The sequence below is a fragment of the Piliocolobus tephrosceles genome, chromosome 21 (assembly GCF_002776525.5).
Source record: "Piliocolobus tephrosceles isolate RC106 chromosome 21, ASM277652v3, whole genome shotgun sequence".
NCBI classification, from domain to species: Eukaryota; Metazoa; Chordata; class Mammalia; order Primates; family Cercopithecidae; genus Piliocolobus; species Piliocolobus tephrosceles.
The window spans coordinates 12,806,482-12,829,421 of NC_045454.1; the positions used below are offsets into that span (position 1 = coordinate 12,806,482).

Sequence of the window (22,940 nt, forward strand, 5' to 3'; positions counted from 1 at the left end):
GGGAGGATCTGTGGAGCAACTGTCAGAGGTCCTGCAGGGGAGTGGGCACCCTCTCTGGCTCCCATGCCCCTCAGACCCTCCCTCCCCTGCCAGGTCCCCCTCTGCTCCCTCCCTCCCCGTGCTCCTGGCAGAGGGATGCTGGCCCCCGGCATGGGCGGCCTTGCTGGCATCTCTGCCGAGTCAACAAGTCTAGGGCTGCCCTCTGCCCGGCGATCTGCACGCAATGGAGTGTCCTCCTGGGGAGCAGGGCTGGGAATGCCTGGAGTGTAGGCTGGGGCAGGCTGGGGCTGCCAGGGCTGGGGATGCATGGTAGGGGGAGGCCAGACACCCCCGTGGACACACGTGGCCCCTACGCACTCCTGCTGCCTGTCCATGGGCAGAGTGGCCCTTATGCTGCCCCCTTCCACCCTGCTCACCTCTGTAGCATCTGGGGACTCCTGGGCTTCGCCACCCGCTGCCTGATGTAGGTAAGTGCCCCAGCCTCACAGCTTCCAACCGAGGCTGGGGGTTGAGACCCAAATGGGATGAGAAAGGGGTCCCTTGCTAAAGAAACTCCCCTGTAAAGTGGGGTCCAGTCACTCCATCAGTCACTGCCTGGGTCACCTCTTCCCAGCCCACCTGGCTGAGTGTAGCTCTGTCCTGTGTCTGCCTCTGCAGTGCTGCCCCTGCCTGGCCCACTCCCCAAACACCTGCTCCCCCTAGTGTCCAGCAGCCTCCTGGCTGCTATGCTCCCAGCCCGGAGCAACCTCATTCTGCGGAGATGTCTCGTTTACGTTGAGCCACGCTTCATGTTCCAGCCAGGGGTGTGGGGGGTTGGCATGGAGGTCCACTGCAGACATGCCCGCGCTCAGATGGCAGCCCCGCCTCCCTGATGGGCCAGGGAGGAACCTTCCCAGGGCAACCGGCTTGAAGGGTCGGGGAGGAGACAGAGCGGGTCCCAGGCAGCAGGAAGGGCCCTGGCTCTGGCCGTGGAGAGCAGTGTTTGGTCACCTGGGCAGAACCCAGGGCCGGGTGGGTTCCCTTTATCTTGTCCTGGGCACTGTTCTGGGGCTGCCTCCCCCATCCCCATCAGAGCACCCCGTCTGTCAGGGAAGCAACTGTTGACCCCGTCACGCCAGCAGCCACAGGGAGCCAGGGCCCCAGAGGGCCGAGGGGCCTCCAGGGCGTCTCCTGCCCAGCCTCTCCCCAGCCTTCATCCCTCAGAGGGCATCTGTGGGGAGACAGCCACTGAGTGCTGGCCCTCGAAGGCAGGAGACAGAGCCTTGGCAAGCCTGGGAGTAGCAATCGCTGTCTGCTTTCAAATCCCTGCTCTGCCTCGGTTGCCCCGGGGCAGAGGACTTCGCTTCTCTGGGCCTCGGTGTCCTCCTCTGTGAAGCGGGCATCATGCCTGGCGCCCTGGGTGGTGGAGAGGAAGATGGAGCTGGGGTGCCGCCAGCCTTGATGTGTGTGCTGTTGCCTTTGTCCTATGGACGTCCATTTAGAGCAGCACCAGGTAAATGGGTCAGCACAGCCCCGGGTCAGGCGCGCCAGGTGCTGGACTGAGGGGACTCCTACCCCGTGCCTCCCTCGCGGCAACCATGAGAGACAGGTGCCCACTCAGCAATGAGGAAGCCGAGGCTCGGAGAGTGAAGTCACCTGCCCGAGGTCACATAGCTGGGCCACGGAGGAGCTGGCATCCCAGCTTCTTGTCCCCCCCCACCACCACCAGCAGAAGTGCCTGGGCCCGTGGCTGCCTTGAGGAGACTTAGGCAGCGCTGTGGGATGCATCTCCGGAGGTTCCTTACCAGGGACGGGGACACAAGACTGAGTCCAGTCCTCAAGAGCAGAGAGCACCGGGACAGGCAGGCGCTGGGGAAGGGGCGGGGACAGGCAGGCAAACCGGTCGGGCGGGTGCTGGGCTGGGGCCTCCATCAGGATGGGCCTGTGCTGACAGTTCGGGCTGGCGCAGCAGCAGCTCGCGGGGCAGGCAGCTGGGGTCGTGAGGCCGCCGTCAGGTACGAGTGGACCCGGGACTGGGGGTGGGGAGTGGTGGACAGGCTCCCAACTGTCAGCACCCCAGTTTCCTCTGCCCCTCAGCCTTTCCCCATCCCTGTTCCCCACACAGCATCCTTCCCCGTCCTGCTTTCGGCTCTTCACGTTTGAAACGCGGTACACTCATCTTGCCCGAGTTTGCTGAGCCTCTCCCCAAATTGGACCACCGTGATTTCATTGCTCCCTCACAATTCCCCCTCCATCGTATCATTCAGTCCCCACAGGTACCCAGCTCTGACTTTCACTCTGCTTCTCAGCTGCTCCGCAGCTCACCTCACTAGCTCCATGTCCTTCCAAAGCATGCCAGCCTCCCACAGCACCCCACACCTTAATGACTCCTTGTGTCACTCAGCCACCACACCGGACCCCCTGTTTCCCCAGCCCACATCTGCTCAGCATTCCCCAGTGTCCTAGCCTCTTGGAAACTCCCAGAGGCTTCCCGACACGCAACCTCAAATTAGCCCCTAGCCACCCCCAGCGGTTCTCTGTTCCCTCCTCTGGCCAGCCCTCTTCATCCTGCCCCTCACTGTACCCTGAAGGCCACCTCTGCCCCCTCCTCCCAAGTGACTTAGGAAGCCAGTATCTGGGACTTGGCCTCTCCCCTGTCCAAGTTCTTGGGCAGGGCAGGGCCCCTGACCTCAGCTCTCTGCTGTTCATGACCCAGAGGCTACGCTGAGCCTGTGCGCCCCCTCCTGCCCCAGGAAGAGGCCCCCAGCTGCCCGGCTGCCATGCACAAGCATTACAAAATCCACTTTGCCAAGGATGCCCAGAGCCCCAACGGGCACTACTTCTGGGACCCAGAGTTGGGGCAACAAAAAGGTACGGGTTCAGTTTGGGGGTGGGCGATGGCCGGCAGAGGCCTGTGAGGGAGCCGGAGTGAATGAAGGAAGGGGAGCTGCGTCCCCAGGAGAGAAAAGCCACCTGCACTCCCCCAAGAGGCATCTGCATAGCAGCAGGGCCAGGACCCAGGACTAGGACCACAGGGCCGGGGGTCCTGAAGATAGGAGCCTGGGCTGGAGATGGAAGCCGGGGCCACCTGGCTGCCCTTTCCCCTCTCCTAAACCCCCAGGCCTGTGTGGACGGCCCCCAGCCTGGAGGGGAGCAGTGTGCTGGGAGTAAGGGGTAGGAGAGGGAGCCCTGCACACTGAACATGTCTGAATGGGGCTGGGTCCAGTTTCTGGTGGCGACCACGGGTGCTCTTGTTTAGTGGGGGGAGGGGGCACTGCCCTCCCACTGGGGCTGATTCAGCCTCCTCAGGGCTGGGGTGAGGGCCGGAGCTTCCCAGGTCACCACCCTTCCTGCCACCCTGGCCCGAGCTGGGGACAAGGTCCACCCCCCCCATCCAAATCCCTGGCCTACCCCTCCCCACACAACCACCCATCACTCCGGCCTCCCTGGGCCAGCTCCCAATGGATCCTCTCAGTTTCCCTGACCCCTGCACTCAGGGCACCCCCCAGGAATCCAGGAATCTGCTGTGGCCCGCACCAGCCTCCACTGAAGCCGCAGCCTCAGGCGTCCTCTCTCTGACCCCAGCTGAGGTCCAAGCCCTGCACCTTCCCCGCTCCCCTGCTGTGGGACAGCACAGACCCCGGGTCCCTCCCCTGCCTATACCTCCCCCGCGTACAATCTGACTTTTTGAGGGGTTTCTGGGGCTCCCAAGAATACTCCGGCCCCCAGATTCTACCTGAAGACTTGATCTGGCTTGTGCCGGTGCCCCCGGGAGGTTGGGGACACAGGCCCAGTCACCCCCACTTCCTTCCTTCCAGGATGCTGTCATCAGTGGCGCCAGGACTCAGCAGCCCTCCGAGCCCACAGGCCCTGTCGACCTTCCCCCCAGTCACACTGGCAGCTGGCCTACCACAGCCACCGAGTGGGTGGCAGAGGCTGGCGCCGGGGCCTCCCGCCCTCCGTCCTGCAGCAGCAGCGGCAGCCCCAGCCCCAGCCCCCACCTCCCAGCCCCCGTCGGCAGCGGCTCTGTCCCATTCACGAAGCCCAGAAAGGGGTGCCTGCAACCTCCACTGTCCCCAGGGAACCAGCCGGCGCCCTTCAGGCGCCCCCCTTACCCACCACGGCGCTGGCCATGGCCAGCAGTGGCCCAGCCCTATCCTCCGTGGCCAGCATCTTCCTGGAGCCCAGCGAACCCACTGATGCCCGGCCTCTGCCCGCCCCAGCGGCCTGTGGCTCCTTCACCACCTACAGCCCCGGTGCTCACCCTGGCCTTCTCGGGGCCTCTGTCCTCGCTCCTGCCGCCTCACTTCCCGCCTCCTCTCTTTGCTCCCTGCCTAGCATCTTGCGCCTGACCTCTTCATCCACACCCCGGTCCCTATCCAGGAGGGGTGCGTCCCTGGCACCGGGGCTCAGGCTGGCTGCCTCTGCTTCACCTGTTGGGGTCCAAGGCTTCCAGGCCAGGCCTGCCCCGTGCCGCCATCCTGGGCCAGGCAGGGAGGTCCTCCCTCTCCTTCCCCCTTTCCCTCTGCCAACACCCTGGCTGGGCTCTGGTCTCTTCTCAGCCCCTTCCTCTGGCCCAGCAGGCTACGGGGCACATGGGGCAGAATGGTGAACCCTGAGTTGTTGGCCGGCTCTGGCATGGGGGAGACAGAGCTAGGGAGTGGCCTGGGGAACGGAGAGCAAAGGTCAGCAATGGGAGGACCCACTTGCTTGCTCCCTCCCTCCCTCATTCACTCCATGAGTGTGCCAGGCCCTGTTCTGGGGGCACAGTGGGGAGCAGGACCAACAGACATTTCTATCTTCATGTATTGCAGCCGGGGGCAGGTACAGGAAACAAGGAAATTTAAAAGTGTGGCTGGGAGGCCGGGTGCAGTGGCCCACGCCTGTAATCCCAGCACTTTGGGAGGCTGAAGCTGGTGGATCACTTGAGGTCAGGGGTTTGAGACCAGCCTGGCCAACACGGTGCAACCCCATCTCTACTAAAAGTACAAAAATTAGCCAGGCGTGGTGGCTGACACCTATAATCCCAGTTACTCAGGAGGCTGAGGCATGAGAATCACTTGAACCTGGGAGGTAGAGGTTGCAATGAGCCGAGATCACACCACTGCACTCCAGCCTGGACAACAAGAGTGAGACTCTGTCTCAAAAAAAAAAAAAAAGGGGGTGTGGCTGAGCGCACTGGCTCATGTCTGTAATCCAAGTAGTTTGGAAGGCTGAGGCAGGAGGATCGCTTGAGGCCAGGAGTTCCAGACCAGCCTGGGCAGCGTAGTTAGGCCCTGTATCTACAAAAGGTAAAATAAAAATTAGCCCAGCATGGTGGTTCATGCTTGTGGTCCCAGCCATATGGGAGGCTGAAGCAGGAGGATCCCTTGAGCCCCAGAGTTCGAGGCTGCAGTGACCTATAAGTGTGCCACCGCACTTCCAGCCTGGGTGACAGAGCAAGACCTTGCCTCTAAAAGTATGCCACTCGGTAACAACCACACTAGGGAAAAATAAAGCAGGGAGAGGAGATGGGGGATGTCAGGGTTTCCAGATTAAATAGGGTCGTCAGGCTGGGCCCCATTAAGGCAGTGTTAGAGCAGAGGCCCTGGGGAGGCGTGTTCCTGAGCCAGCAAGAAGCCAGCACTTCAGCTTTTGCCCTGAAGGAGGCAGGAGCCACAGGAGGCTTTGGAGCTGAGGATGGACATGAGCTGACAGGATCTCCAGGAGAGTGGGCTGTGGGAGGAGGGCGGAAGCAGGTGGCCCAGGAAGCAGGAGATTGCAAGAATCCAGGCGAGAGGTGCTGGCGGCCTGGCCAGGGTGGTGGCAGCAGAGGTGGGGACATGGCTGGGTTTCTAGGTCTGGATTGAAAGTAGAGCAACAGGGACTCAGCAGGACTCTAGGTTGGGCACAGCCCTGTCACCAGAGCCTCGGGGCTATGATGTCTATTTCACACACAGGGAAATAGAGGGTGGGTGAGGTGGAGCCACCCAGTGATCTGGCAGAGCTGGAATTAGACCCACCTGGCCCACACCTCAGTAGACCTACTCCTGAGTCTGCTTCCTGGCCTCCTGGCTTTGCCGCTAGGCGTGGCCCATTTCCTGCAGCCCATCAGGCCTCTCTGAAAGCGGCTGTGTTACCCGCACTGTGCACCACAAGGCTGGCCCCATGTGCCCCCGCAAGACTGAACCCTGCCTTTTTGATAGCCATTTCCAGGTCTGAGAAGCAACCCTCAGTGGGGGACAGGGTGTCCTCTGCAGAGTGGACGCTGTCGTGCCAGTGCCTGGTGGCCAGGGCCATAAATGGCCACTGGAGACCATGACACTGACCAAGGGCCCAGCGCCGGCCAGACCCTTTGGCATTCCTGCTCCCCGGTGTCTCCGCTACCCCACTCTTCAGAGGGAACTGAGCCTCTCCCTGGGGTCTGCAGAGAAAAGTGGTGGGGCCGGGACTGGAGCTCCAGTCTGGTCATCTCTCTCCCAAGCCTGGGCTCAGGTGGGATTAGGGACTTGCTGGCATGATGGACAGGAAGGTGGGAGGAGCCTGCGGTCCAGGGCCTCTCCATGCTCTGGCTGGCCCAGCAGAACAGGCAGGAGTGGCCTGGAGTCCTGCTGATGTTGGAAAGTGGTGTCTTAGCATCCGAGGGCCTCATATCCCAAAGAAGCCTTTGGGATTTTCCCGGGGGAATCACGGGCTTAGTGACCAAGCAAGCCTGGTGACCTGGGGCCAGGAAAGCTGACTTCCCGCAGCCTCAGCCTCTGGTGTGTGGCTGGGGGGATTCCAGCCTCCCAGCCTCGTGGGACCCAAAGGGGCACAGCTCGCGCTGGAGGTGGGGGCCACTGATGGCCACGGAAACCTCCGCTGTAGGGTTTGAGCTGAGTCCCCTTGGCACAGGGTGCCAGGGAGGGGCTGACAGCGGGGGCCATGGAGGGCAGATGGGAGGAGGGTGGTGCCTGGCCAGCAGCCCTGACTCAGTGTCCCCACCCCCAACCACCAGACATCCTGACAGAGGATGATGTCTACTGCAGCTGCCTGGCCAAGACACTCTGCCACGTGCCGGTCCCTGTGACTGTGGGTTTCTACGCCCCTTTCGGCTGCCGCCTGCACATGATGCTGGACAAGATCACGGGTGAGGAGCTGTGTGTGTATGTTGCGGGGAGGATGAGAAACAGGGCCTCTGGTCCCCACCCAGCTCCAGGCTTCCCGCAGATCCCCCACCTCCTGCAGTCAGCCTGCCCCAGTCCAGGCCCTCCCCAAGCCCACACCTCTACCCTGGGCTCTGCTTCTCTGGCCTCCTGCCTGACCCAAAGTCGTACCCTTCCCTGCTTCCGCCACTAAATCCACTCCAAGGACTTTCTGAAGGACAGATCTGGCCCTGTCCTCCCCGTGCTTGGTGCCTTCCATGCTCCCCAGTACCCAAGGCAGAAAGCCCAGGCTCTTTATTGAGGCTGCAGGCTCCTGCCAAGCCCCTACTGAGCTCTGTGCTACCCACACCCACCTCTTAGGGATTGGTGGTCACAAGGCACCTGACATATAGATGATAATTGAAGACATGAAGTGGAACCCGCCAGATTCCCCAGCAGCTTTTTTTTTTTTTTTTTTTTTTTTGAGACAGCATCTTGCTGTCGCCAGGCTGGAGTACAATGGTGCGATCTTGGCTCACCGCAACCTCCACCTCCCGGGTTCAAGCGACTTTCCTGCCTCAGCCTCTCAAGTAGCTGGGATTACAGGCACACACCACCACGCCTGGCTAATTTTTTGTATTTTTAGTAGAGACAGGGTTTTACCACGTTGGCCAGATGGTCTCGATCTCTTGGCCTCGTGATCCACCCATCTCAGCCTCCCAAAGTGCTGGGATTACACGTCTTACTCTGTCTCCCAGGCTGGAGTGCAGTGGCACAATCTTGGCTCAATGCAGCCTCCACCTCCAGGGTTCAAGCGATTCTCCTGCTTCAGCCTCCCAAGTAGCTGGGACTACAGGTGCCCGCCACCAAGCCTGGCTAATTTTTGTATTTTTAGTAGCGATGGGGTTTCGCCATATTGGCCATGCTGGTCTTGAACTCCTGACCTCGTGTGATCTGCCCACCTTGGCCTCCCAAAAAGTGCTGAGATCACAGGTGTGAGTCACCACGCCCGGCCTCCCAGCAGCTTTGATCTGGATCAAGCCCTGCTGGAGCTCAGACCTCAGCCCCATGTGCGGCGAGAGGGGCTGGGACTGATGTTCCTCCTCCGTGTGCCCAGCCCTGGTGCAGGCCCAACAGCCTTTTGTTCCTATACTGACTATCCACTGAGCACTCACTGTCCTGCCCCGTGTTGTCACAGGGTCCTGGGAGGAGAAAAGATGAGGATATAAGGAACAGAGAGTCCCTACTCCTGCTGGGGGCCGCAGACACTCCCGCTCATTCACTCCGTGACCTCAGATTTCTCATGATGCATTGTTCAGGCATTCCCCAAGCACCTTCTGGTGCCCAGGGGACACAGTGGTAACCAAGACAGGCAGGACCCTGCCCTTCTTGCTCACAGTCCAGCAGGGGAGAGAGACTTGTTTTCAGATAGTGATGACCCAGAGTGGGAATGGCTGAGGGCCTCCAACCCAGCCTGGGATCAGGGAGGGCTTCTTGCATGAGGAGCAGTAAGTCTGGAAGGTAATACCAAGGCTGTATCCTGCTGCCTCGCATAGCTCGTCCTCAGCATCTCATTCATCCATCTCTTACACCGACCACCTCTCCCCTGGTCCACTCTCAGAACCTTCCCAGTGCCCTCTACACCCTCGACCCACCTCCAGCCCCTTACCCAGCCCGGGCTCTTCCTCCTATCTCTTTTTGCCGCCTCCCATCATCTCTCCTCTGCCGGCTCTACCTCTAACTATCCCGACCCCCAGCCTGGCCTACAGACCCCTTCCGGTCCAAGCCCGGCTCCAGGCCTCTCCACTCCCGCGCTTCTGCACCGGCTTCCAACTCTTTAAGGAGAGGCCGCGGCTCCCTTCCAGTCCCTCGCCTCTGCTGGGCGCCCCTCGCCTCTCCAGGAGCGCTCCGCCCCGCCCGTACTAGACCCCGCCCACCCCGGCGGGTGTGCGGCTCACGCGGCTCCCGGGCTCCCTTCCCGCAGCGCTGATGCAGCAGGAGGCGGCGCAGCGCGAGAGGGAGGAGCTGCAGCACGTGCAGTGGCGGCCGCGCGCCGTGAGCGGCTGGGGCGTCCCGCAGCTGCTATGGTACCTGGTGTTCCTGCAGCCCATCATCACCCAGGTGCACCTGCGGCGCAGGAACGTGCAGTTTCTTTTCATCCGCTTCAGCGCCTGGCAGTACGAGGGCACCGACAAGCTGTGGGCCGGCCTGGTGACCACGTTGTGCGAGGGCATCCGCCACCACTACGGCGCGCTGCCCTTTAGCGTGTACTCGGTGCTGGGCAACAAGCCGGCCACCAGGCAGGACTGCTGCCAGAGCGAGTGGCACTGCCGGCGCCGCGTGTGCCTGGGGCTGCTGGCGCTGCTGGCGGCGCTGGGCCTGGGCGTGGGGCTGCTTTACCTGTCGCTGGGCGGCCACGCACTGGGCCACGGCAGCCCGAACGGCAGCCTGCTCAAGGCGTTCGGCGGCGCGGCCACCACACTGTCGGGCTCGGGGCTGCTCATGGCCGTGTACTCGGTGGGCAAGCACCTGTTCGTAAGCCAGCGCAAGAAGATCGAGCGGCTGGTGTCGCGCGAAAAGTTCGGCAGCCAGCTGGGCTTCATGTGCGAGGTGAAGAAGGAGGTGGAGCTGCTCACCGACTTCCTGTGCTTCCTGGAGATCTACCAGCGGTGCCGGCTGCGCGTGGTGCTGGAGGTCACCGGGCTGGACACGTGCTACCCGGATCGTGTGGTGGGCCTGCTCAACGCCATCAACACGCTGCTGTCCGACAGCCACGCGCCCTTCATCTTCATCCTGGTCGTGGACCCCAGCATCCTGGCCGCGTGCCTGGAGAGCGCCGGCAACATGAAGGGCACGGCCGACAACGGCTACCTCTTCCTCAACCGCACCGTCACGCTGCCCTTCTCTGTGCCCATCATGGGCCGCCGCACCAAGCTGCAGTTCCTGCAGGATGCGGTGCAGAGCCGCGACGACCTGTTGTGCCGCGACATCACGCGCAAGCCATTGCTGCCGGGGGACGCCAGGGGCGAGAGCGCGCAGCTGCTGGCGGTGCAGACGCAGGCGGGGGCGGAGCGCGGGCAGGGCCGCATTGACGCCGAGGCTGCGCAGCGCATCCAGGAGGCGCTCTTTTGCCTTCACAACGAACACGACTGCCTCTACGAGTACGTGCCCGACAACGTGGTGTCCATGCGGCGCATCGTCAACACCGTGCCTATCACCGTGCGCCTGCTGCAGCAGCAGCAGCAGGGGGACTTCGGGGGCCCCACGCCGCGCCAGGCGGTGGCGTGGGTGGTGCTCGCCAACCAGTGGCCGTGCCGCCTGAGCTGGGCGCTGCAGTGCCTGGAGGACCGGCAGCAGACGGGGGGCGCGCCCGAGGGCCGCGCTCGCCTCTGGGACGTGTTCCGCGACAACAGCCGCGAGCTGCACACTATGACCAAGGCGTTGCAGAACGTACTCGACCTGGACGGCGACCCTGAGCTCTTCGAGCGCTTCCTGGGCGCCGACTTCCCCTTCACCGTGGCCGAGGCGCAGAGCCTGCTGCGCTGCACGGTCAACCTGGACCACTCCATCCGCCGGCGCATGGGTCTCATCCGAGCCGTCAGTGCCCTCAAGCCGCCCAGCCCGCCCAAGTCCCCTGCCCGCGATGCCCCCCACGCTGCCCACCGGACCAACAGCGCCTCCGGGGCGCCTCCGCCGGGCCGTGCCTCGGGGCAAGCCAGCGAAGGCCACCACGCTGGGAACTTGGCCCACAGGGGCAAGCTATGGCCGGTGGCCTGCGCGCTCTTCCATCCAGGGCAGTCCAGCCCAGGTGGGCCTTGAATGGAGGACTTGGCGGGCAGCAGGAGGCAAGGGTTCCTCTGTCTGCCCAGATGGGGGAATAGGGGGCTGGACTGGACCCAGGGTCCCAATGAGCCCTGTGAGGCCCACACCCCCAGGTGAATCGGAGCCAGAGCCGTGGACATAGCCTCCAGGAGCGGGGCGGCGAGCCGGTGGCAGCATGAGAGCAGGCACAGAAGGACCAATGAGAAACTCAGGATATACGTGCAATAAATGGAGGTGTTGAGAGCCCCGAGTTGCTCTCTGCATCCTGATCCGACCAGGGACCAGGCCTGCCCCGTCCTGCCACAGGGCCTGCCCCATCCTGTCAAGCCCACTTCCTCCTCTGCGCCATGCTGGCCTCCTCATCTGGCATCTCTGTGGCAGGAAAGGCCGCGGGGGCGGTGGGCGAGACTGCAGAGCTGGGAGATGACAGGTGGATGGGCGGGGTTGACTCAGGCAACATGGAGTGCCCAGGCCTCAGGGAATCCCAGTCCTCGTCCCCATGCCCTAGTCTGCCCCTCTGTGAGTAGGGCAGGAGCTGGCATTTCTGAGGGTGACCTCGGTGACCTCAGCAGGCTGCTCCACCCCTAGGGTGGCTCCCTTCTCAACGTAATGGGTTAATTAGACCTCGCTGGCATCTCAGCCAGTTGGGGTGGGTGGCACTAACCTCCCCCAGACAAATAACTGTCCACAGGGTACCTGCCTTATGAGTCGCTCCAGGGCCACCCAAGGACCACTGGTTAGTCACTGACATTGAAGTCACTGCATCAGCCCTTTGATGAGGACAGGGAAGTTGGGCAGAGATGGGGACATACAGGACCCAAGCCACAGCCAGCCAGGAGGGGTTGCACTAGGGCTGCCCACCTTTCCTCTGGACAGAGCCCTGGGCTGGGGTGGGTTGTCACTCCACTGGGCAGTTCCTGATTCCTCATTGGTCAAATGTTCAGCCACACGCTCAGGCCCTGGGGTGCCTGACCCAGTTCCAAGTGTGTGCCAGCAGGGGCTGCAAGGGCCAACACTGAACACACCCTGGGATGAGGCTGAGGGTGTGGCTTCTCAGCCAGGGCCCTGATGCTGGCAGAGGGGACAGTCCCTGAGGAACCTGAGAGCTCCGCAAAGGCACCCACCCTCAGGCCATGGGACTGGGGTCACTGACCTCACAGTTCTTTAGCTCCAAGGCTGGGCATGGCATCCAGGTCTGGCTGCAGCACCAGAATCCTCTGGCCACAGCAGTTGTCACAGGTGCATGCAGGTCAGTGATAGCCCTCCAGGATCGTTCCTGGAGTTGAGCAAGCAGAGGTGCTGTTTCCCATTCTTGGACTGGCTAAGCTGGTAGATACACCTGGACCTCCTGGGAGCTGCTTCCTAGCAGTCAGGGAGAGTTGGCCTCAGAGGGAGAGGCATGGGGCCTGTGACACCGTTAAGTCTGTTTCTGTAGATGTGTGGTTGGGGTCAGTATATCCCTTTAGCCTCCCCTAAGCCAGTTTCAGTTGGTTTTGTTTCTTACCACCTGGAATCCAGGCTGAAAATAAATTTTCACTCCTGTTACCAGCAGTGGGGTGCTGTGAGAGATGCTAACATGTAGACTTGGCTGGAGGTGGGGGCAGGACTGAAGCCCCCCCATGCCTGAGTAAGAAGCTGCATCAGCCTGGCCAACATGGTGAAACTCCATCTCTAATAAAAATACAAAAAAAATTAGCTGGGCATGGTGATGCACACCTGTAATCCCAGCTACTCAGGAGGCTAAGGTGGATCACTTGAACCCGGGAGGCGGTGGCTGGAGTGAGCCGAGATGATGCCACTGCACTCCAGCCTAGGTGGCAGAGTGAGACTCCGACTGAAAAAAAAAAAAAAAAAAAAAAAGCTGTAGCCTCTGTTATGTGGTACCAAGCTGTGGCCAAACTGTTGGCCACTGTATCTTCATGTGGAGCTGCTCTGAGAACTTGCACCTGTGTAAAGCCACGGGACCGGTTGTCACCAACAAAACGGGAGCATGGCTGATGTGTGCGCCTTTCCCAGCAATGAGTTAGGGAGCAGGTTTCCCTTCTCCACTCCCTTCCCCCATCTGCCCACTTGATCTGAGACCCATGAGGCCCTGGGGAGCAAGAGCTCTAAGAGCTTCAAAGGGGCCTGGATCCAGGAATAACTTGGTGAAGAGCTGCCTGCCACTCTGAACATCCACGTGTAACGATAAGCATCTCCTGTGTTAGGACATTGAGATCTTGAATGAAACAGACCCCCTACATCTTCAGCAAAGGCTAGCAAAACGTGACGAGCTCGGGCGACACTTGGGTGGCTGAAGGGAAGGGAAAGACAAGACGGCAGGGAGGATCCTCTCGGCTTCCAGCCCTCCATCTGGGAGCCCTCAGAAAATCAGGAGCGCGGCAGGCTGGGGTGTCGAGATATGGCTGCGGTTTCTAGAGCTGCTCTAACGCAGTCCGACAGACCACGTGCCTTTGAAGGACAAAGGTATCATCTCCCGCTTCTGGAGGCGACAAGTTCCAGATGAAGGGGGGCCCTCTGTGCCCGCTCCCTGCTCCTGGCACATTGCTGGCCATCTCCACACTCCCTGGCTTGCAAAGCCATCACCCCGTCCTCTGTCTTCACGTGGCAGTCTCCCTGTGCCCAAATGCCCCTTTTAATAAGGACACCGATCAGACTGGAGTAGGGCCCACGCGAATGTCTTCATTTTCACTTGATTACCTTTGTAAAAACCCTGTTTCTAAGTGAGCTCACATTCTGGGGTACTGGAGGTAAGGACTTCAAACATCTTTTTTTGTGGGAGACACAATTCAAGCCCCAGGAAAGGCCCAGTTCCTCACTCCAAGCTCAATTTAGTGAAAGCAAATCAAGAGATAGGCTGGGAAGAGGATCCCTGTCCCTCCCCTAGCTGACCTCACCTGGGGTGGGGAGGCAGATGGCCAAGAGGCTGGGTGAGACCCCAACACAGCTGCCTCCACAGAGGCTGAGACCATGAGCAACGGCTATTGACCAAGGGCCTCTGAAGATCTCTGGGGCACTGTGCTGACCCGAACCAGGCGAAGGACGGCTTCAGTACCTTGAAGCAAATGCCTCACACACTCTGGCCTCACCCAGACGGGCTGGATCCATGATGGCCAGGAGGGGGCCCTTCTTCCCCTCACCCATGGCCACATCGCACATTAGCAGAGCTGGGGACAGGCTGGCCGTGCAGGGACGGGAAGGGTGCTGCGGGCTGCTGGCGGCCATTCTGTGTAGCTTCCCTAATTCCCTCGCCCAAATATAGTCCTAGCCGTGGCTGACCTGGAGAGCAGTGAGGACACTTACAGCTGCAAGGGACCAAACAGCAAGCCAGCAGTGGGTTCCTAAGGTGCTCCTCACAGAGGCCAGGGTGGCTGCGGGCAGCGGACTCCTTGGTGTGCGCAGGAGCTGAGTGACACCAGGACTCCAGCCAGTGACTGTGGTTCTTGTGATGTCACCACACCACCTCCATCCATGTCAGCCTCCCACACGAGAAAGGGGATGGGTGGCCCAGAAATGCTCGTTTTCTAATTTTCTTTTTCTTTTTTTTTGAGACAGGATCTTATTCTGTTGCTAAGGCTGAAATGCAGCAGTGCAATCAAACCTCACTGCAGCCTCAACCTCCTGGGTTCAAGAGATCCTCCCGACTCAGCTTCCCGAGTAGCTGGGACTACAGGCATGCGCCACCACGCCCAGCTAATTTCTGTATTTTCTATGGAGATGGGGTTTCACCATGTTGCCCAGGTTGGTGTCAAATTCCTGGGTTCAAGTGATCCTCCCACCTCAGCCTCCCAAAGTGTTGGGATTACAGGTATGGGCCACCACGCCTGGCCTGCTCCCTCATTTCCTAAAGGGAAAAACCGACCTCTCGGAAAAGGGCAACAGCCCACCATGGCCCCTCCTGGCAAAGGGGAACAAGCCGCCCAACAGGCCCCGGGCACACTCCCACCTGCACGACACGCGGGGCTGCCGGGGACAGGCTGGAATCTGCTCCCATTGAGCGACGGGCGACTGGGCAGAGCCACTCCAGATCTAGCATCCTGAGACCCTAGACCTAAAGCCAGGAGGTATCTGGGGCCCGTCTCTCCCTGCAGAAAGGATGGGTATAAACTGGCCTGGCTGGGAGGTGGCTGTATGAGACACCGGAGCATGGACACAGAGAAGACGGGACTGTGGGGGAAGATGCAGTAACGCCTGGCCAGCCTCCTGAGCCCTGGCAGACGCTCTGTAACCAGGAGCTGTGATGGCCTCCACCCAGCTCCCCCCACCAGCAACCACCCCCAGGATCCGCATGAAGCAGACATCGGGCAAAGTGAACCCAGCCCCAGTTTATTAGAAAAGGTGTGAACAGAGTTGCACCGACAGGAGTAGCCCCAGCCCTCTGCCCACCCTCACCCACACCCATGCCACCCACCCCCAACGGGCTGTAGTGCCTTTCAGGGCGCAGCCTCCAGTGGCCTGGACAGCAGGGTCCCGGAGTGCCGGCTGCTCCCGCCCCAGCTCCCTGATAGATTTATTGCACTTGAGAAAGAAAGCTCTGATCCTCTGCTCCCATCCCCCCACCCTGCCCGGCCTGCACTGTCTGGGGCTGTTCTGCGCGTATCAACCACCACCAGCACGCACCGCTCCTCTGGCACCAGGCTGCCTGCACGGCCCTGTGCCCAGGGCCACAGGGGACCATCCCACCATCACCCAGGACCCCTGCCCTCCGCAGGGCAAGCCTGGCCCCTCCAGAACAGGTGCCTGATGTCCTTGGAGAACTCCTCCTGCTCCTGCTCCCCCTCCTCCCATTCACCCCCAGAGTCTTCCAGTGGTGGGCTCATAAACAGAAGTGCCTGAGTCGCACGGGGAGGGCCACTCCCTGTAGCTCCTGCACCCCTTGTAGTGTTGCTGTGGGGGGAGGGGGGCCCCAGAATGGCCTCCACCCCTGGCATCCTGGGCCTCAGGAAGGCTGGGGAGAAGGTGAGCAGATTCTCACAGCTCTGGCCTCAGCTCATCGCAGACCGACCGGAAAAAGGGAACTTGGGGAGGAGAGATTGCGGGAGAGACTGTCAGAGCCAGGGGCTCTCTCAGCTCCTCCCCAGTGCCCTGGGACCCGGGCCTGGCCTCACCTAAAGTGTCACAGTGTCTCCTGCCCGGATTCCTGACTGGCTTCCAGAAGCAGCTCCTCAAGCTCCTTCTCGTTCTTGGAGCAGCTCAGTTCTGTGTGGGAGGATGGGCCAGCAGCCCCGTCAGGCGCGTGGGGCAAATGCAACCTGTCCCCAACCTGTCCCCAGCCAGACCCTCCGGGCCTGCAGAGGGCCCAGAGACCGCTGAGATGGTCAGGCTCAAGGCAACACACCTTACATGCCCCACCCCAGGAAGAGCTCCCAGGACCCAAGGGAAGCACGGTGTACATGACAACTAAGCCCCACTTGTGCTGGCCCCTGCGAGAACCCTTTTAAAGAGGGGGAAACTGACGCCCACAACAGGCAGGGGCTTGCCTGAGGTCACACACAGCACCCAGGGCCCCTCATCACTTGCCCTAGGGCCCCTCTCACCGTGCTCCAGGCCGCAGCTGCCCCCCTTGACCTCAGGCCCCGGGGGCGGCTCAGGGGGCAGTGCCAGGGCGAACTCGGGCTTCAGGCCGTTGGGCAGCGATGGCCCTGACTGAGGCGGCCCCGGTGGTTGCTGAGACTCAGAGGACCCTGTGTCCCCGGTGACAACGGCCCCGGCGGGTGGTAGGGAAGGTGAGGCGGGTGGGGAGGGAGGGGGCGGGGGAGAAGGAGGGAGGGGGGACAAAGGAGGCTCTGCCCTCTCGGGTGGGCTCTCCACCCGCGTCACCACAAACACCTTGTGGCCCCGGCCTGGGCTGGACACGGAAATTCGATGCTCAGTGGGTGTGGAGGGGCTGCCTGGGGGACTCCTGTCCCCAGGGCCCAGGGAGTCCGTGGGGGGCACCAGGGCAGGACAGGGGGTCTCATCCCTCTCCCCTTCCTCCTCCTCCTCCCCATCCGAGTCCGAGTCCGAGTCTGAGTCCGGGCTGGGTGCGGGGCTGGGAGCCCCGTTCTGCACCCCCGCAGCGGGCTCGTCGTCGGGCTGGGGCTCGGTGGCGGTGGTCTCAGGCACGGAGGCCAACAGCTGCGGCGGCTGCTCCTTCTCCTCCCGCTCCCGCGCCAGCACCAAGTTGCGCTTGCAGCCGTTCTGGATCTCGGCCAACAACGCCTTCTGCGTCTCGATGAAGCTCTTCACCTGTGGCGGGAGCGCCTGGCTAGGCCTCTCAGGCCGGCCCCACCACCCGGCCTTCCACCCGCCCGCCCACCCCAGGGCTGCAGGGCCGTCCCCTGCTTACCGCCTCCTTCTTGGGCTCACGGTCGAGGTCCAGGCGCAGCAGTGAGTGGTTCACCTTGAGGGCCAACGACAGTGCCATGAGCCCGCCTGTCTTGATCTCGTTCTCCCGAAGGTCCAGTCTCAGGAGGCGGGGGCTCTCAGCGATGAACTCCGCCACCGCCACCGCGCCTGGGGGGGCACCGCAGGGGCTGGCCACGGGCCCCACACCCGGCTGGCCGCCCCGCTGAGCCCAGCAGCCCGCACCCCGGCCCGGCCCCCGTACCCTACCCTCACACGTGAGCTTGGTGGAGGCCAGCCCCAGGCGCAGCACGCTGCGGTTGCTGATGAGCCCGTTCTTGAGGTGCCGCACACCCTCGTTCCCGATGGGGTTGTGGCCCAGGTTCAGCGTCTCCAGGCTCTGAGTGTGCGGCTGGAGGGAGGGGCGTAAGGGTGAGGAGGGAGCCGTGATGGCGGAGGAGGGCCCAGGACGCCAAGTCAGGAAAAGCCGTGGAGAGCCAGGGTCGGGCGTTCCTTTTCTTTGGCGCGCCTGCGCGTTGAGCACCGGCGTCGTCCTGCCCTGCCTCAGGCCTGGCCTGAAGTCTCTTCTGTGCCTGAAGTCTTCCCAAATGCCAGGTCCTCTGTCCACTCCCAGGCACCCAGTCAGTCCCTACCCCCCACAGCCTGAGCCCCTGGCCAGGGCCTGGACCTTGAGCGCCCTGAAGCCCCTAAGGCGGGCGACTCTCACCCAGGGTTTGGACACGCGAGTGCTCACCCTGAGAGTCTCTGTACCTGCGTAGCTTGCTCTAAGCACCGCGTAGAAACTGAAACCCAGGCGCGGTGACTTACACTCATAATCCCAATGCTTTCGGAGGCCAAGGTAGGGGGAATCACTTGAGATCAGGACTTCAAGACCGGCCTGGCCAACATGGTGAAACCCCATCTCTACTAAAAATACAAAAATTAGCTAGGTGTGGTGGCGGGCACCTGTAGTCCCAGCTACTTGGGAGGCTGAGGCAGGAGAATCGCTTGAACCCGGGAGGCGGAGGCTGAAGTGGCTGCAGTGAGCCTAGATGGTGCCAGTGCACTCCAGCCTGGGTGACAGGATGAGACTCAGTCTCAAAAAAAAAAAAAAAAAAAAAACAGATAAAGAAGGGCTGCTCCTCAGGGAAAACAGGCACAGAAGTTGAATGAGGAAGCAGGGGGTGCTGAATTTAAATCTTGAACCTGCAGGATGGGCAGGACAGGAGCCGTCAGCTGTAGGCAACTGTGCTGAGAGCTGGGGTGGGAGGTGGCAGCGGGGACCGAGGTGCCTCCCTCCCCTGCCAGCCTGACTCACCAGTGTCATGCCCAGGAAGGCCATGCCCGTGTGCGTTAGCTGGTTGTTCCACAGCACCAGGGTCACCAGCCCCTTCCTCTGCTCCTTGAGGCCCTCACAGATGTAGGCCAGACCTGGGGAAGGCCGGCAGTCAGAGCCCCGTCTGGGGCCCGGGTGCTTCCCTGGGAGGGGGCTGCGGGGCAGGAGCAACCCCTTCTGCTTAGGACCTCTGTGGAGGTCCCACAGGCCCAGGCCCTGCCCTGAAGCCCTGCCTCGGCCTGGCACCCTTGGGCACACATCTGTGACCCCTGGGCCTGGGTGCCCGGATGACAGCCTCCCCCAGATGCTTCTGTTCTTTGCTCATATGTGACCACCTCCAGCCCACCTCCCCTAGCAGCTGGCTCACTCCCCCCCCACAGTCAGCACTGTCTCCCTCCAATGCAGATCCCACCATCTGATGGGCTGGAGGTTTCACTCATCTTATCTTTATCTCTAGACTGGAGCACAAGCTCCTGAGGGCAGAGCCCTGTGTCTCCCTCCAGGCTGAGCCCAGAGGCCTACAGCCTTGGTCCTTGACAGGTGCTCAGCAGAGTGGGGTCTGGGCCTGCCACCTGGGGACACAGCGACCCTCCCCCGACCCCTCCAGGATGCAACAGGGATGCCTCCTTTGACAGATCCCCATTCTCTGCTCAACCCCCCAACATCAAACACCAGAGCTCCTCCCACTGCACTCGTGGCTCCCTCGGTCTGGGCCCTTTCCCAGGCTTCTCACAAGGCTGGTTCTGCTCCCAGCCTCCAGATGGAAACCCAGAGGCCCTGACCCACGGTGCTCCTCCCTCCTCCACCACCTGAAAGCAGCCTCCAGTTGATCCTGTTATCGCAGCAACACTGCTTTCTTTTCAGATTGTAGTTATTCACTTCGCCTCATCCTGCGGCTGTCAGCTGAGGTGTCTCCTCCTCCAGGAAGCCCTCCCTGGCCCCCAGACTGATCAGACCCTGCCTCTGGGCTCCATCAGCCCAGTCCTGCCCAGTCTAGGTTGTCACTGGATCTAGTCTTGGCCACATCTGTGTCCCCAGCACCACCCAGCACAGGGCCACCCAGCGCAGGGCCGGGCAGAGTGGGTGCTGGGTGACAGGTGTGGGGTGGGGTGGGCCACTGCACCCACCCGAGTCCAGCACGTGGTTGTTCCGGAGGTCCAGGATCTGCAGGGAGCAGTTGAACTTGAGCAGGTTACCCAGCTGGGCCGAGTCCTGCAGGCCATTGAGCTTGTTGTCCGCCAGGTACAGCTCCCGCAGGTTCATGTTCATCTTCAGGGCCGTGGCTGGGGACGGGGGGCACGGTGACTGGGCAGGCCCTGCCCAGATCTGGTACACGGCCCCTGCCCCCAGCAGGCCACACGTCCCACTCACCCTCCTGGGCTTGGGGCTCACCGAGCAGCATGAGGGGCCGCCCCGACAGGCTGGCATTCTCCAGGTGCAGCACTGCCAGGCTGCTGCGGATGCGCAGGGCACGGGCCACAAAGGGCGCCGAGTGGTCCAGCAGGGGCGTGTTGCGGGCGTCCAGGTACTGCAGGCAGCTCGTCTACAGGGGGCGAGGGGACAGGGGTGAGGCACTGGCTCAGGCCTGCCCCAGCGCTCCTGGCCCCAAGACCTGCAGCCCCACATCTCAACGAGCAACGAAGCCACAGCTGTCGTCTGGCTATGTCACCTGGTTTTACAATAGGGGAAACTGTGGCTGGGGAGGGAAGGCTCAGTCTGGGGTCTTGTGGGTGAGCGAGGCAGGGCTGGTGGCAGCCAGATCCCCAACTCCTGTGTGGCTGGGGGGTTCCCAAATAGCCCCGACCCCTCCCTGCACCTAGCCTTCACACAGGAGTGATGTGGGAATGGCGACCATGGCCACCTCCAAGGGGATGACTTTACAGAGGAATGACATTACGGGTGGGAGAAAGTGGAGGTCACGAAATGCCTCGCAAGGAGAGAAGGGGCCGGGGGCCTGGGGGCCAGGACACCTCTCAGCCCTGTTCTCCTGGCCTGTGGCCAGGCCCAGCATCCCCACAACAGCCCACACTAAAGAGCTCATGCAGTCAGAGCCTACGGGCCGTGCCCTGAGAAAGTGCCTCCCCGTGCCGGGAGCCTGAGCTGCCTCTTCCTGGAAGCCAAGAGGCGCCCACCTTGCGCATCATGTGGGCAGCCGCCTGCCAGCCCCGGGTGCCTATGTGCTTGTTGAAGGAGATGTTGAGGTGGGTGGCCGACTCGTAGTACTCGATCATGTCGAAGAGGGCCGAGGCACCCTGCAGGTAGAGATTCGGGGGCTCAGCCTCAGCTCTGGGCTGCCCTGGGGGAGAGGCGTGGGCCCTGACACTGGGCCCACTGAGAGATGAGGGGTCCAGGGTCTGCAGAGAGCCTCACGGGAGAGGAGGACAAGCACAGACAGGTCCCCATGGGCCACGGGGACAAACCCTTTCCTTCTCTGCTGTAGCCAGTCTGTTTTTTGTCACTTGCCCTCCAGAGTCCTTGACTGATGTGCTGAGTGACCAGGACAGGCCTTGGTGTTCCTGAGCCTGGGCCTCAGGATCCAGACATCAGGGGTGCCTGGGGACTTCCAAGGCTGGGGAGGGGAGGGCCCTTGGGCCTTGATGGGAGGCCGCTCTCAGAATACTTTCCAAGCCCACCCCATAGGAGCTGGACCCTCCAGCGTGGTTCCTGAAAGGGCTCCTGGGGGCCACATGCCTGCCCCCCAGCCCAGCTCCCCAAGGCTCTGCTTGCTTATGAGGGTGGCCATAGGGGCCCCAACGCCCCCTCCGCATCCACTCTGGTCATACTGGATGTCTCTCTCTTGCCCTGCCAGAGGTCCCGCCCTTGCGCCACCCCTCAGCCTTTGTCTAGGGGACCCCCTCCTCCTGCAGTGTCCTCTCCCCACCCAAACCTCGAAGGGGCCCGGGAGTTCAGGGAGCCGAGTGGGCGGTGGCAGGGCTGCTCACATCTTCATCCAGGTTTGTCTGCTCCAGGTCCACGACCTTGAACTGCAGCCTCTTGAAGACCTCTTCCAGGGCCTCGCAGGTCTTGTAGTCAAGCTTCTCACCTGGGGGGAGTCAGCAGCCGTGCGCATGTCTGAGGCAGCACACCTCTACATGGCGGGAACATGGCCAAGGGAGGCTGGAAGGGCCCTCTGCCCCCGACCTCCCACCCCACACCAGGCCCAGCCCCTGCCCTGGCTCAGCTCAGCTCAGCTCCAGAAGCCGCTGACCCCAGGCAGGTCCTCAGACTCACCTCTAGGGAGCCCCCGACCTGCCCACGACCCAAGGGCTCCCAGTCCCTGGCCAGACACACACCTTTCAGGTCCAGACAGTCGAGGCGGTGCCCGAGGTCTGTGAATTCCTGAGAAAGCAGAGTGGACGGGGGTTAAGGCAGAACGACACTTGAACAGGGGGGCAGTCGAGGCCCCAAATGGCTGCTATGCCAGAGGCCAGGCAGGGTTCCGGGGCGGGGTTTGGGCGAAGGCACTGAACAGAGGCTCAGACGCCACCCACCAGCTGGAACCTGGGGTACAGGGCCTTAGATAGCTAGAGAACTCTGCACCCACGCGACTGAGGACCAGTGAGCCCTACAGCCAGGCAGGCCTCGGCAAAGCGCCTCTGCCCCAGTGGGACCAAGCGAGGGAGTGGGCCCAGCATCTCTGGGGGATGTCCCGACAGAGGGAGTCTGTGCAAAGGCTGTGGGGCAGGAAATGAGCCTGGGAAGCTGGCAGGGCTGGGCACAGGAGGCCTCTTGGTGAAGGCAGGGCCTGGGGCCCAGCACCCAGTCAGAGCTCACCGCCCTGCAGACACCAGCTCCCACCCTCTGGGCTTACACACATCACCTGTAGTGTGGATGCTGCACGGCTGGTCTGAACCAGGCCGACGGGCTCCAAGGACCCACCCTCTCAACTGCCACACTGAGCAGCCACCCTTCCTGGGACCTGGCAAGCCCCTCTTCTGGAATGTTCCAGAGAACCTACCCTAACCCCAGTGAACAGTGATGGACAAGGAGCGTGGTTGCTTCCAGCACAGCTGAGGGTCAACAGCCCGAGGACAGGCAACCCTGGAACCCTCGGGACCAGCGGTGCTTCACTGACTAGGCGCCAGGCCGGGGCCCACAGGAGAGGTGCCGAGGGAGGGGGCTGGGGGAGTGGCAGGGTGGGAGAGCCACCTCTGTGGAAATGGAAAACCAGCAGGTAGCTCTCAATAGCCACCTTACCAACGCACAGAAAAGGCCAGGAAATGCTGAGTGGCCAACAACGGGAGTTCGCGAGGAGGGGGCCTTGGGGCAGGAGGTAAGAGGTGGATTTGGTTTTTCAGATCTGTAGTATTTTAATTTTTGTTTAACCTGAGGATATATGTTTTTTTTTTTTTTTTTTTTTTTTTGAGGCTGGGGCT

At 62.0% G+C, this 22,940-nt stretch overlaps 2 protein-coding genes across 2 annotated transcripts in view; one reads left to right on the forward strand and one right to left on the reverse strand.

The window, feature by feature from the left end:
• Nucleotides 1-100: 100 nt before the first annotated feature.
• NKPD1 (NTPase KAP family P-loop domain containing 1) lies at nt 101-13,113 on the forward strand. The gene is made up of 5 exons (XM_023182405.3): nt 101-2,255; nt 2,696-2,850; nt 3,798-4,235; nt 6,956-7,087; nt 9,067-13,113. The coding sequence occupies exons 2-5, from the start codon at nt 2,760-2,762 to the stop codon at nt 10,899-10,901; spliced, it is 2,496 nt and encodes an 831-aa protein (XP_023038173.1). The 5' UTR covers nt 101-2,255; nt 2,696-2,759; the 3' UTR covers nt 10,902-13,113.
• Nucleotides 13,114-15,209: 2,096 nt separating this feature from the next.
• The window catches only part of PPP1R37 (protein phosphatase 1 regulatory subunit 37), a 53,935-nt gene continuing 46,204 nt past the window's right edge, over nt 15,210-22,940 (reverse strand). The window contains exons 3-13 of the mRNA XM_023182403.3: nt 21,858-21,903; nt 21,507-21,607; nt 20,697-20,816; nt 19,957-20,107; nt 19,692-19,847; nt 18,547-18,659; nt 17,499-17,640; nt 17,233-17,399; nt 16,442-17,132; nt 16,013-16,103; nt 15,210-15,922 (exon numbers count right to left, since the gene is read on the reverse strand). Of these exons, the coding sequence (XP_023038171.1) occupies nt 16,021-16,103; nt 16,442-17,132; nt 17,233-17,399; nt 17,499-17,640; nt 18,547-18,659; nt 19,692-19,847; nt 19,957-20,107; nt 20,697-20,816; nt 21,507-21,607; nt 21,858-21,903 (1,770 nt within the window). The 3' untranslated portion in view covers nt 15,210-15,922; nt 16,013-16,020. The remainder of the gene's footprint in view (nt 15,923-16,012; nt 16,104-16,441; nt 17,133-17,232; nt 17,400-17,498; nt 17,641-18,546; nt 18,660-19,691; nt 19,848-19,956; nt 20,108-20,696; nt 20,817-21,506; nt 21,608-21,857; nt 21,904-22,940) is intronic.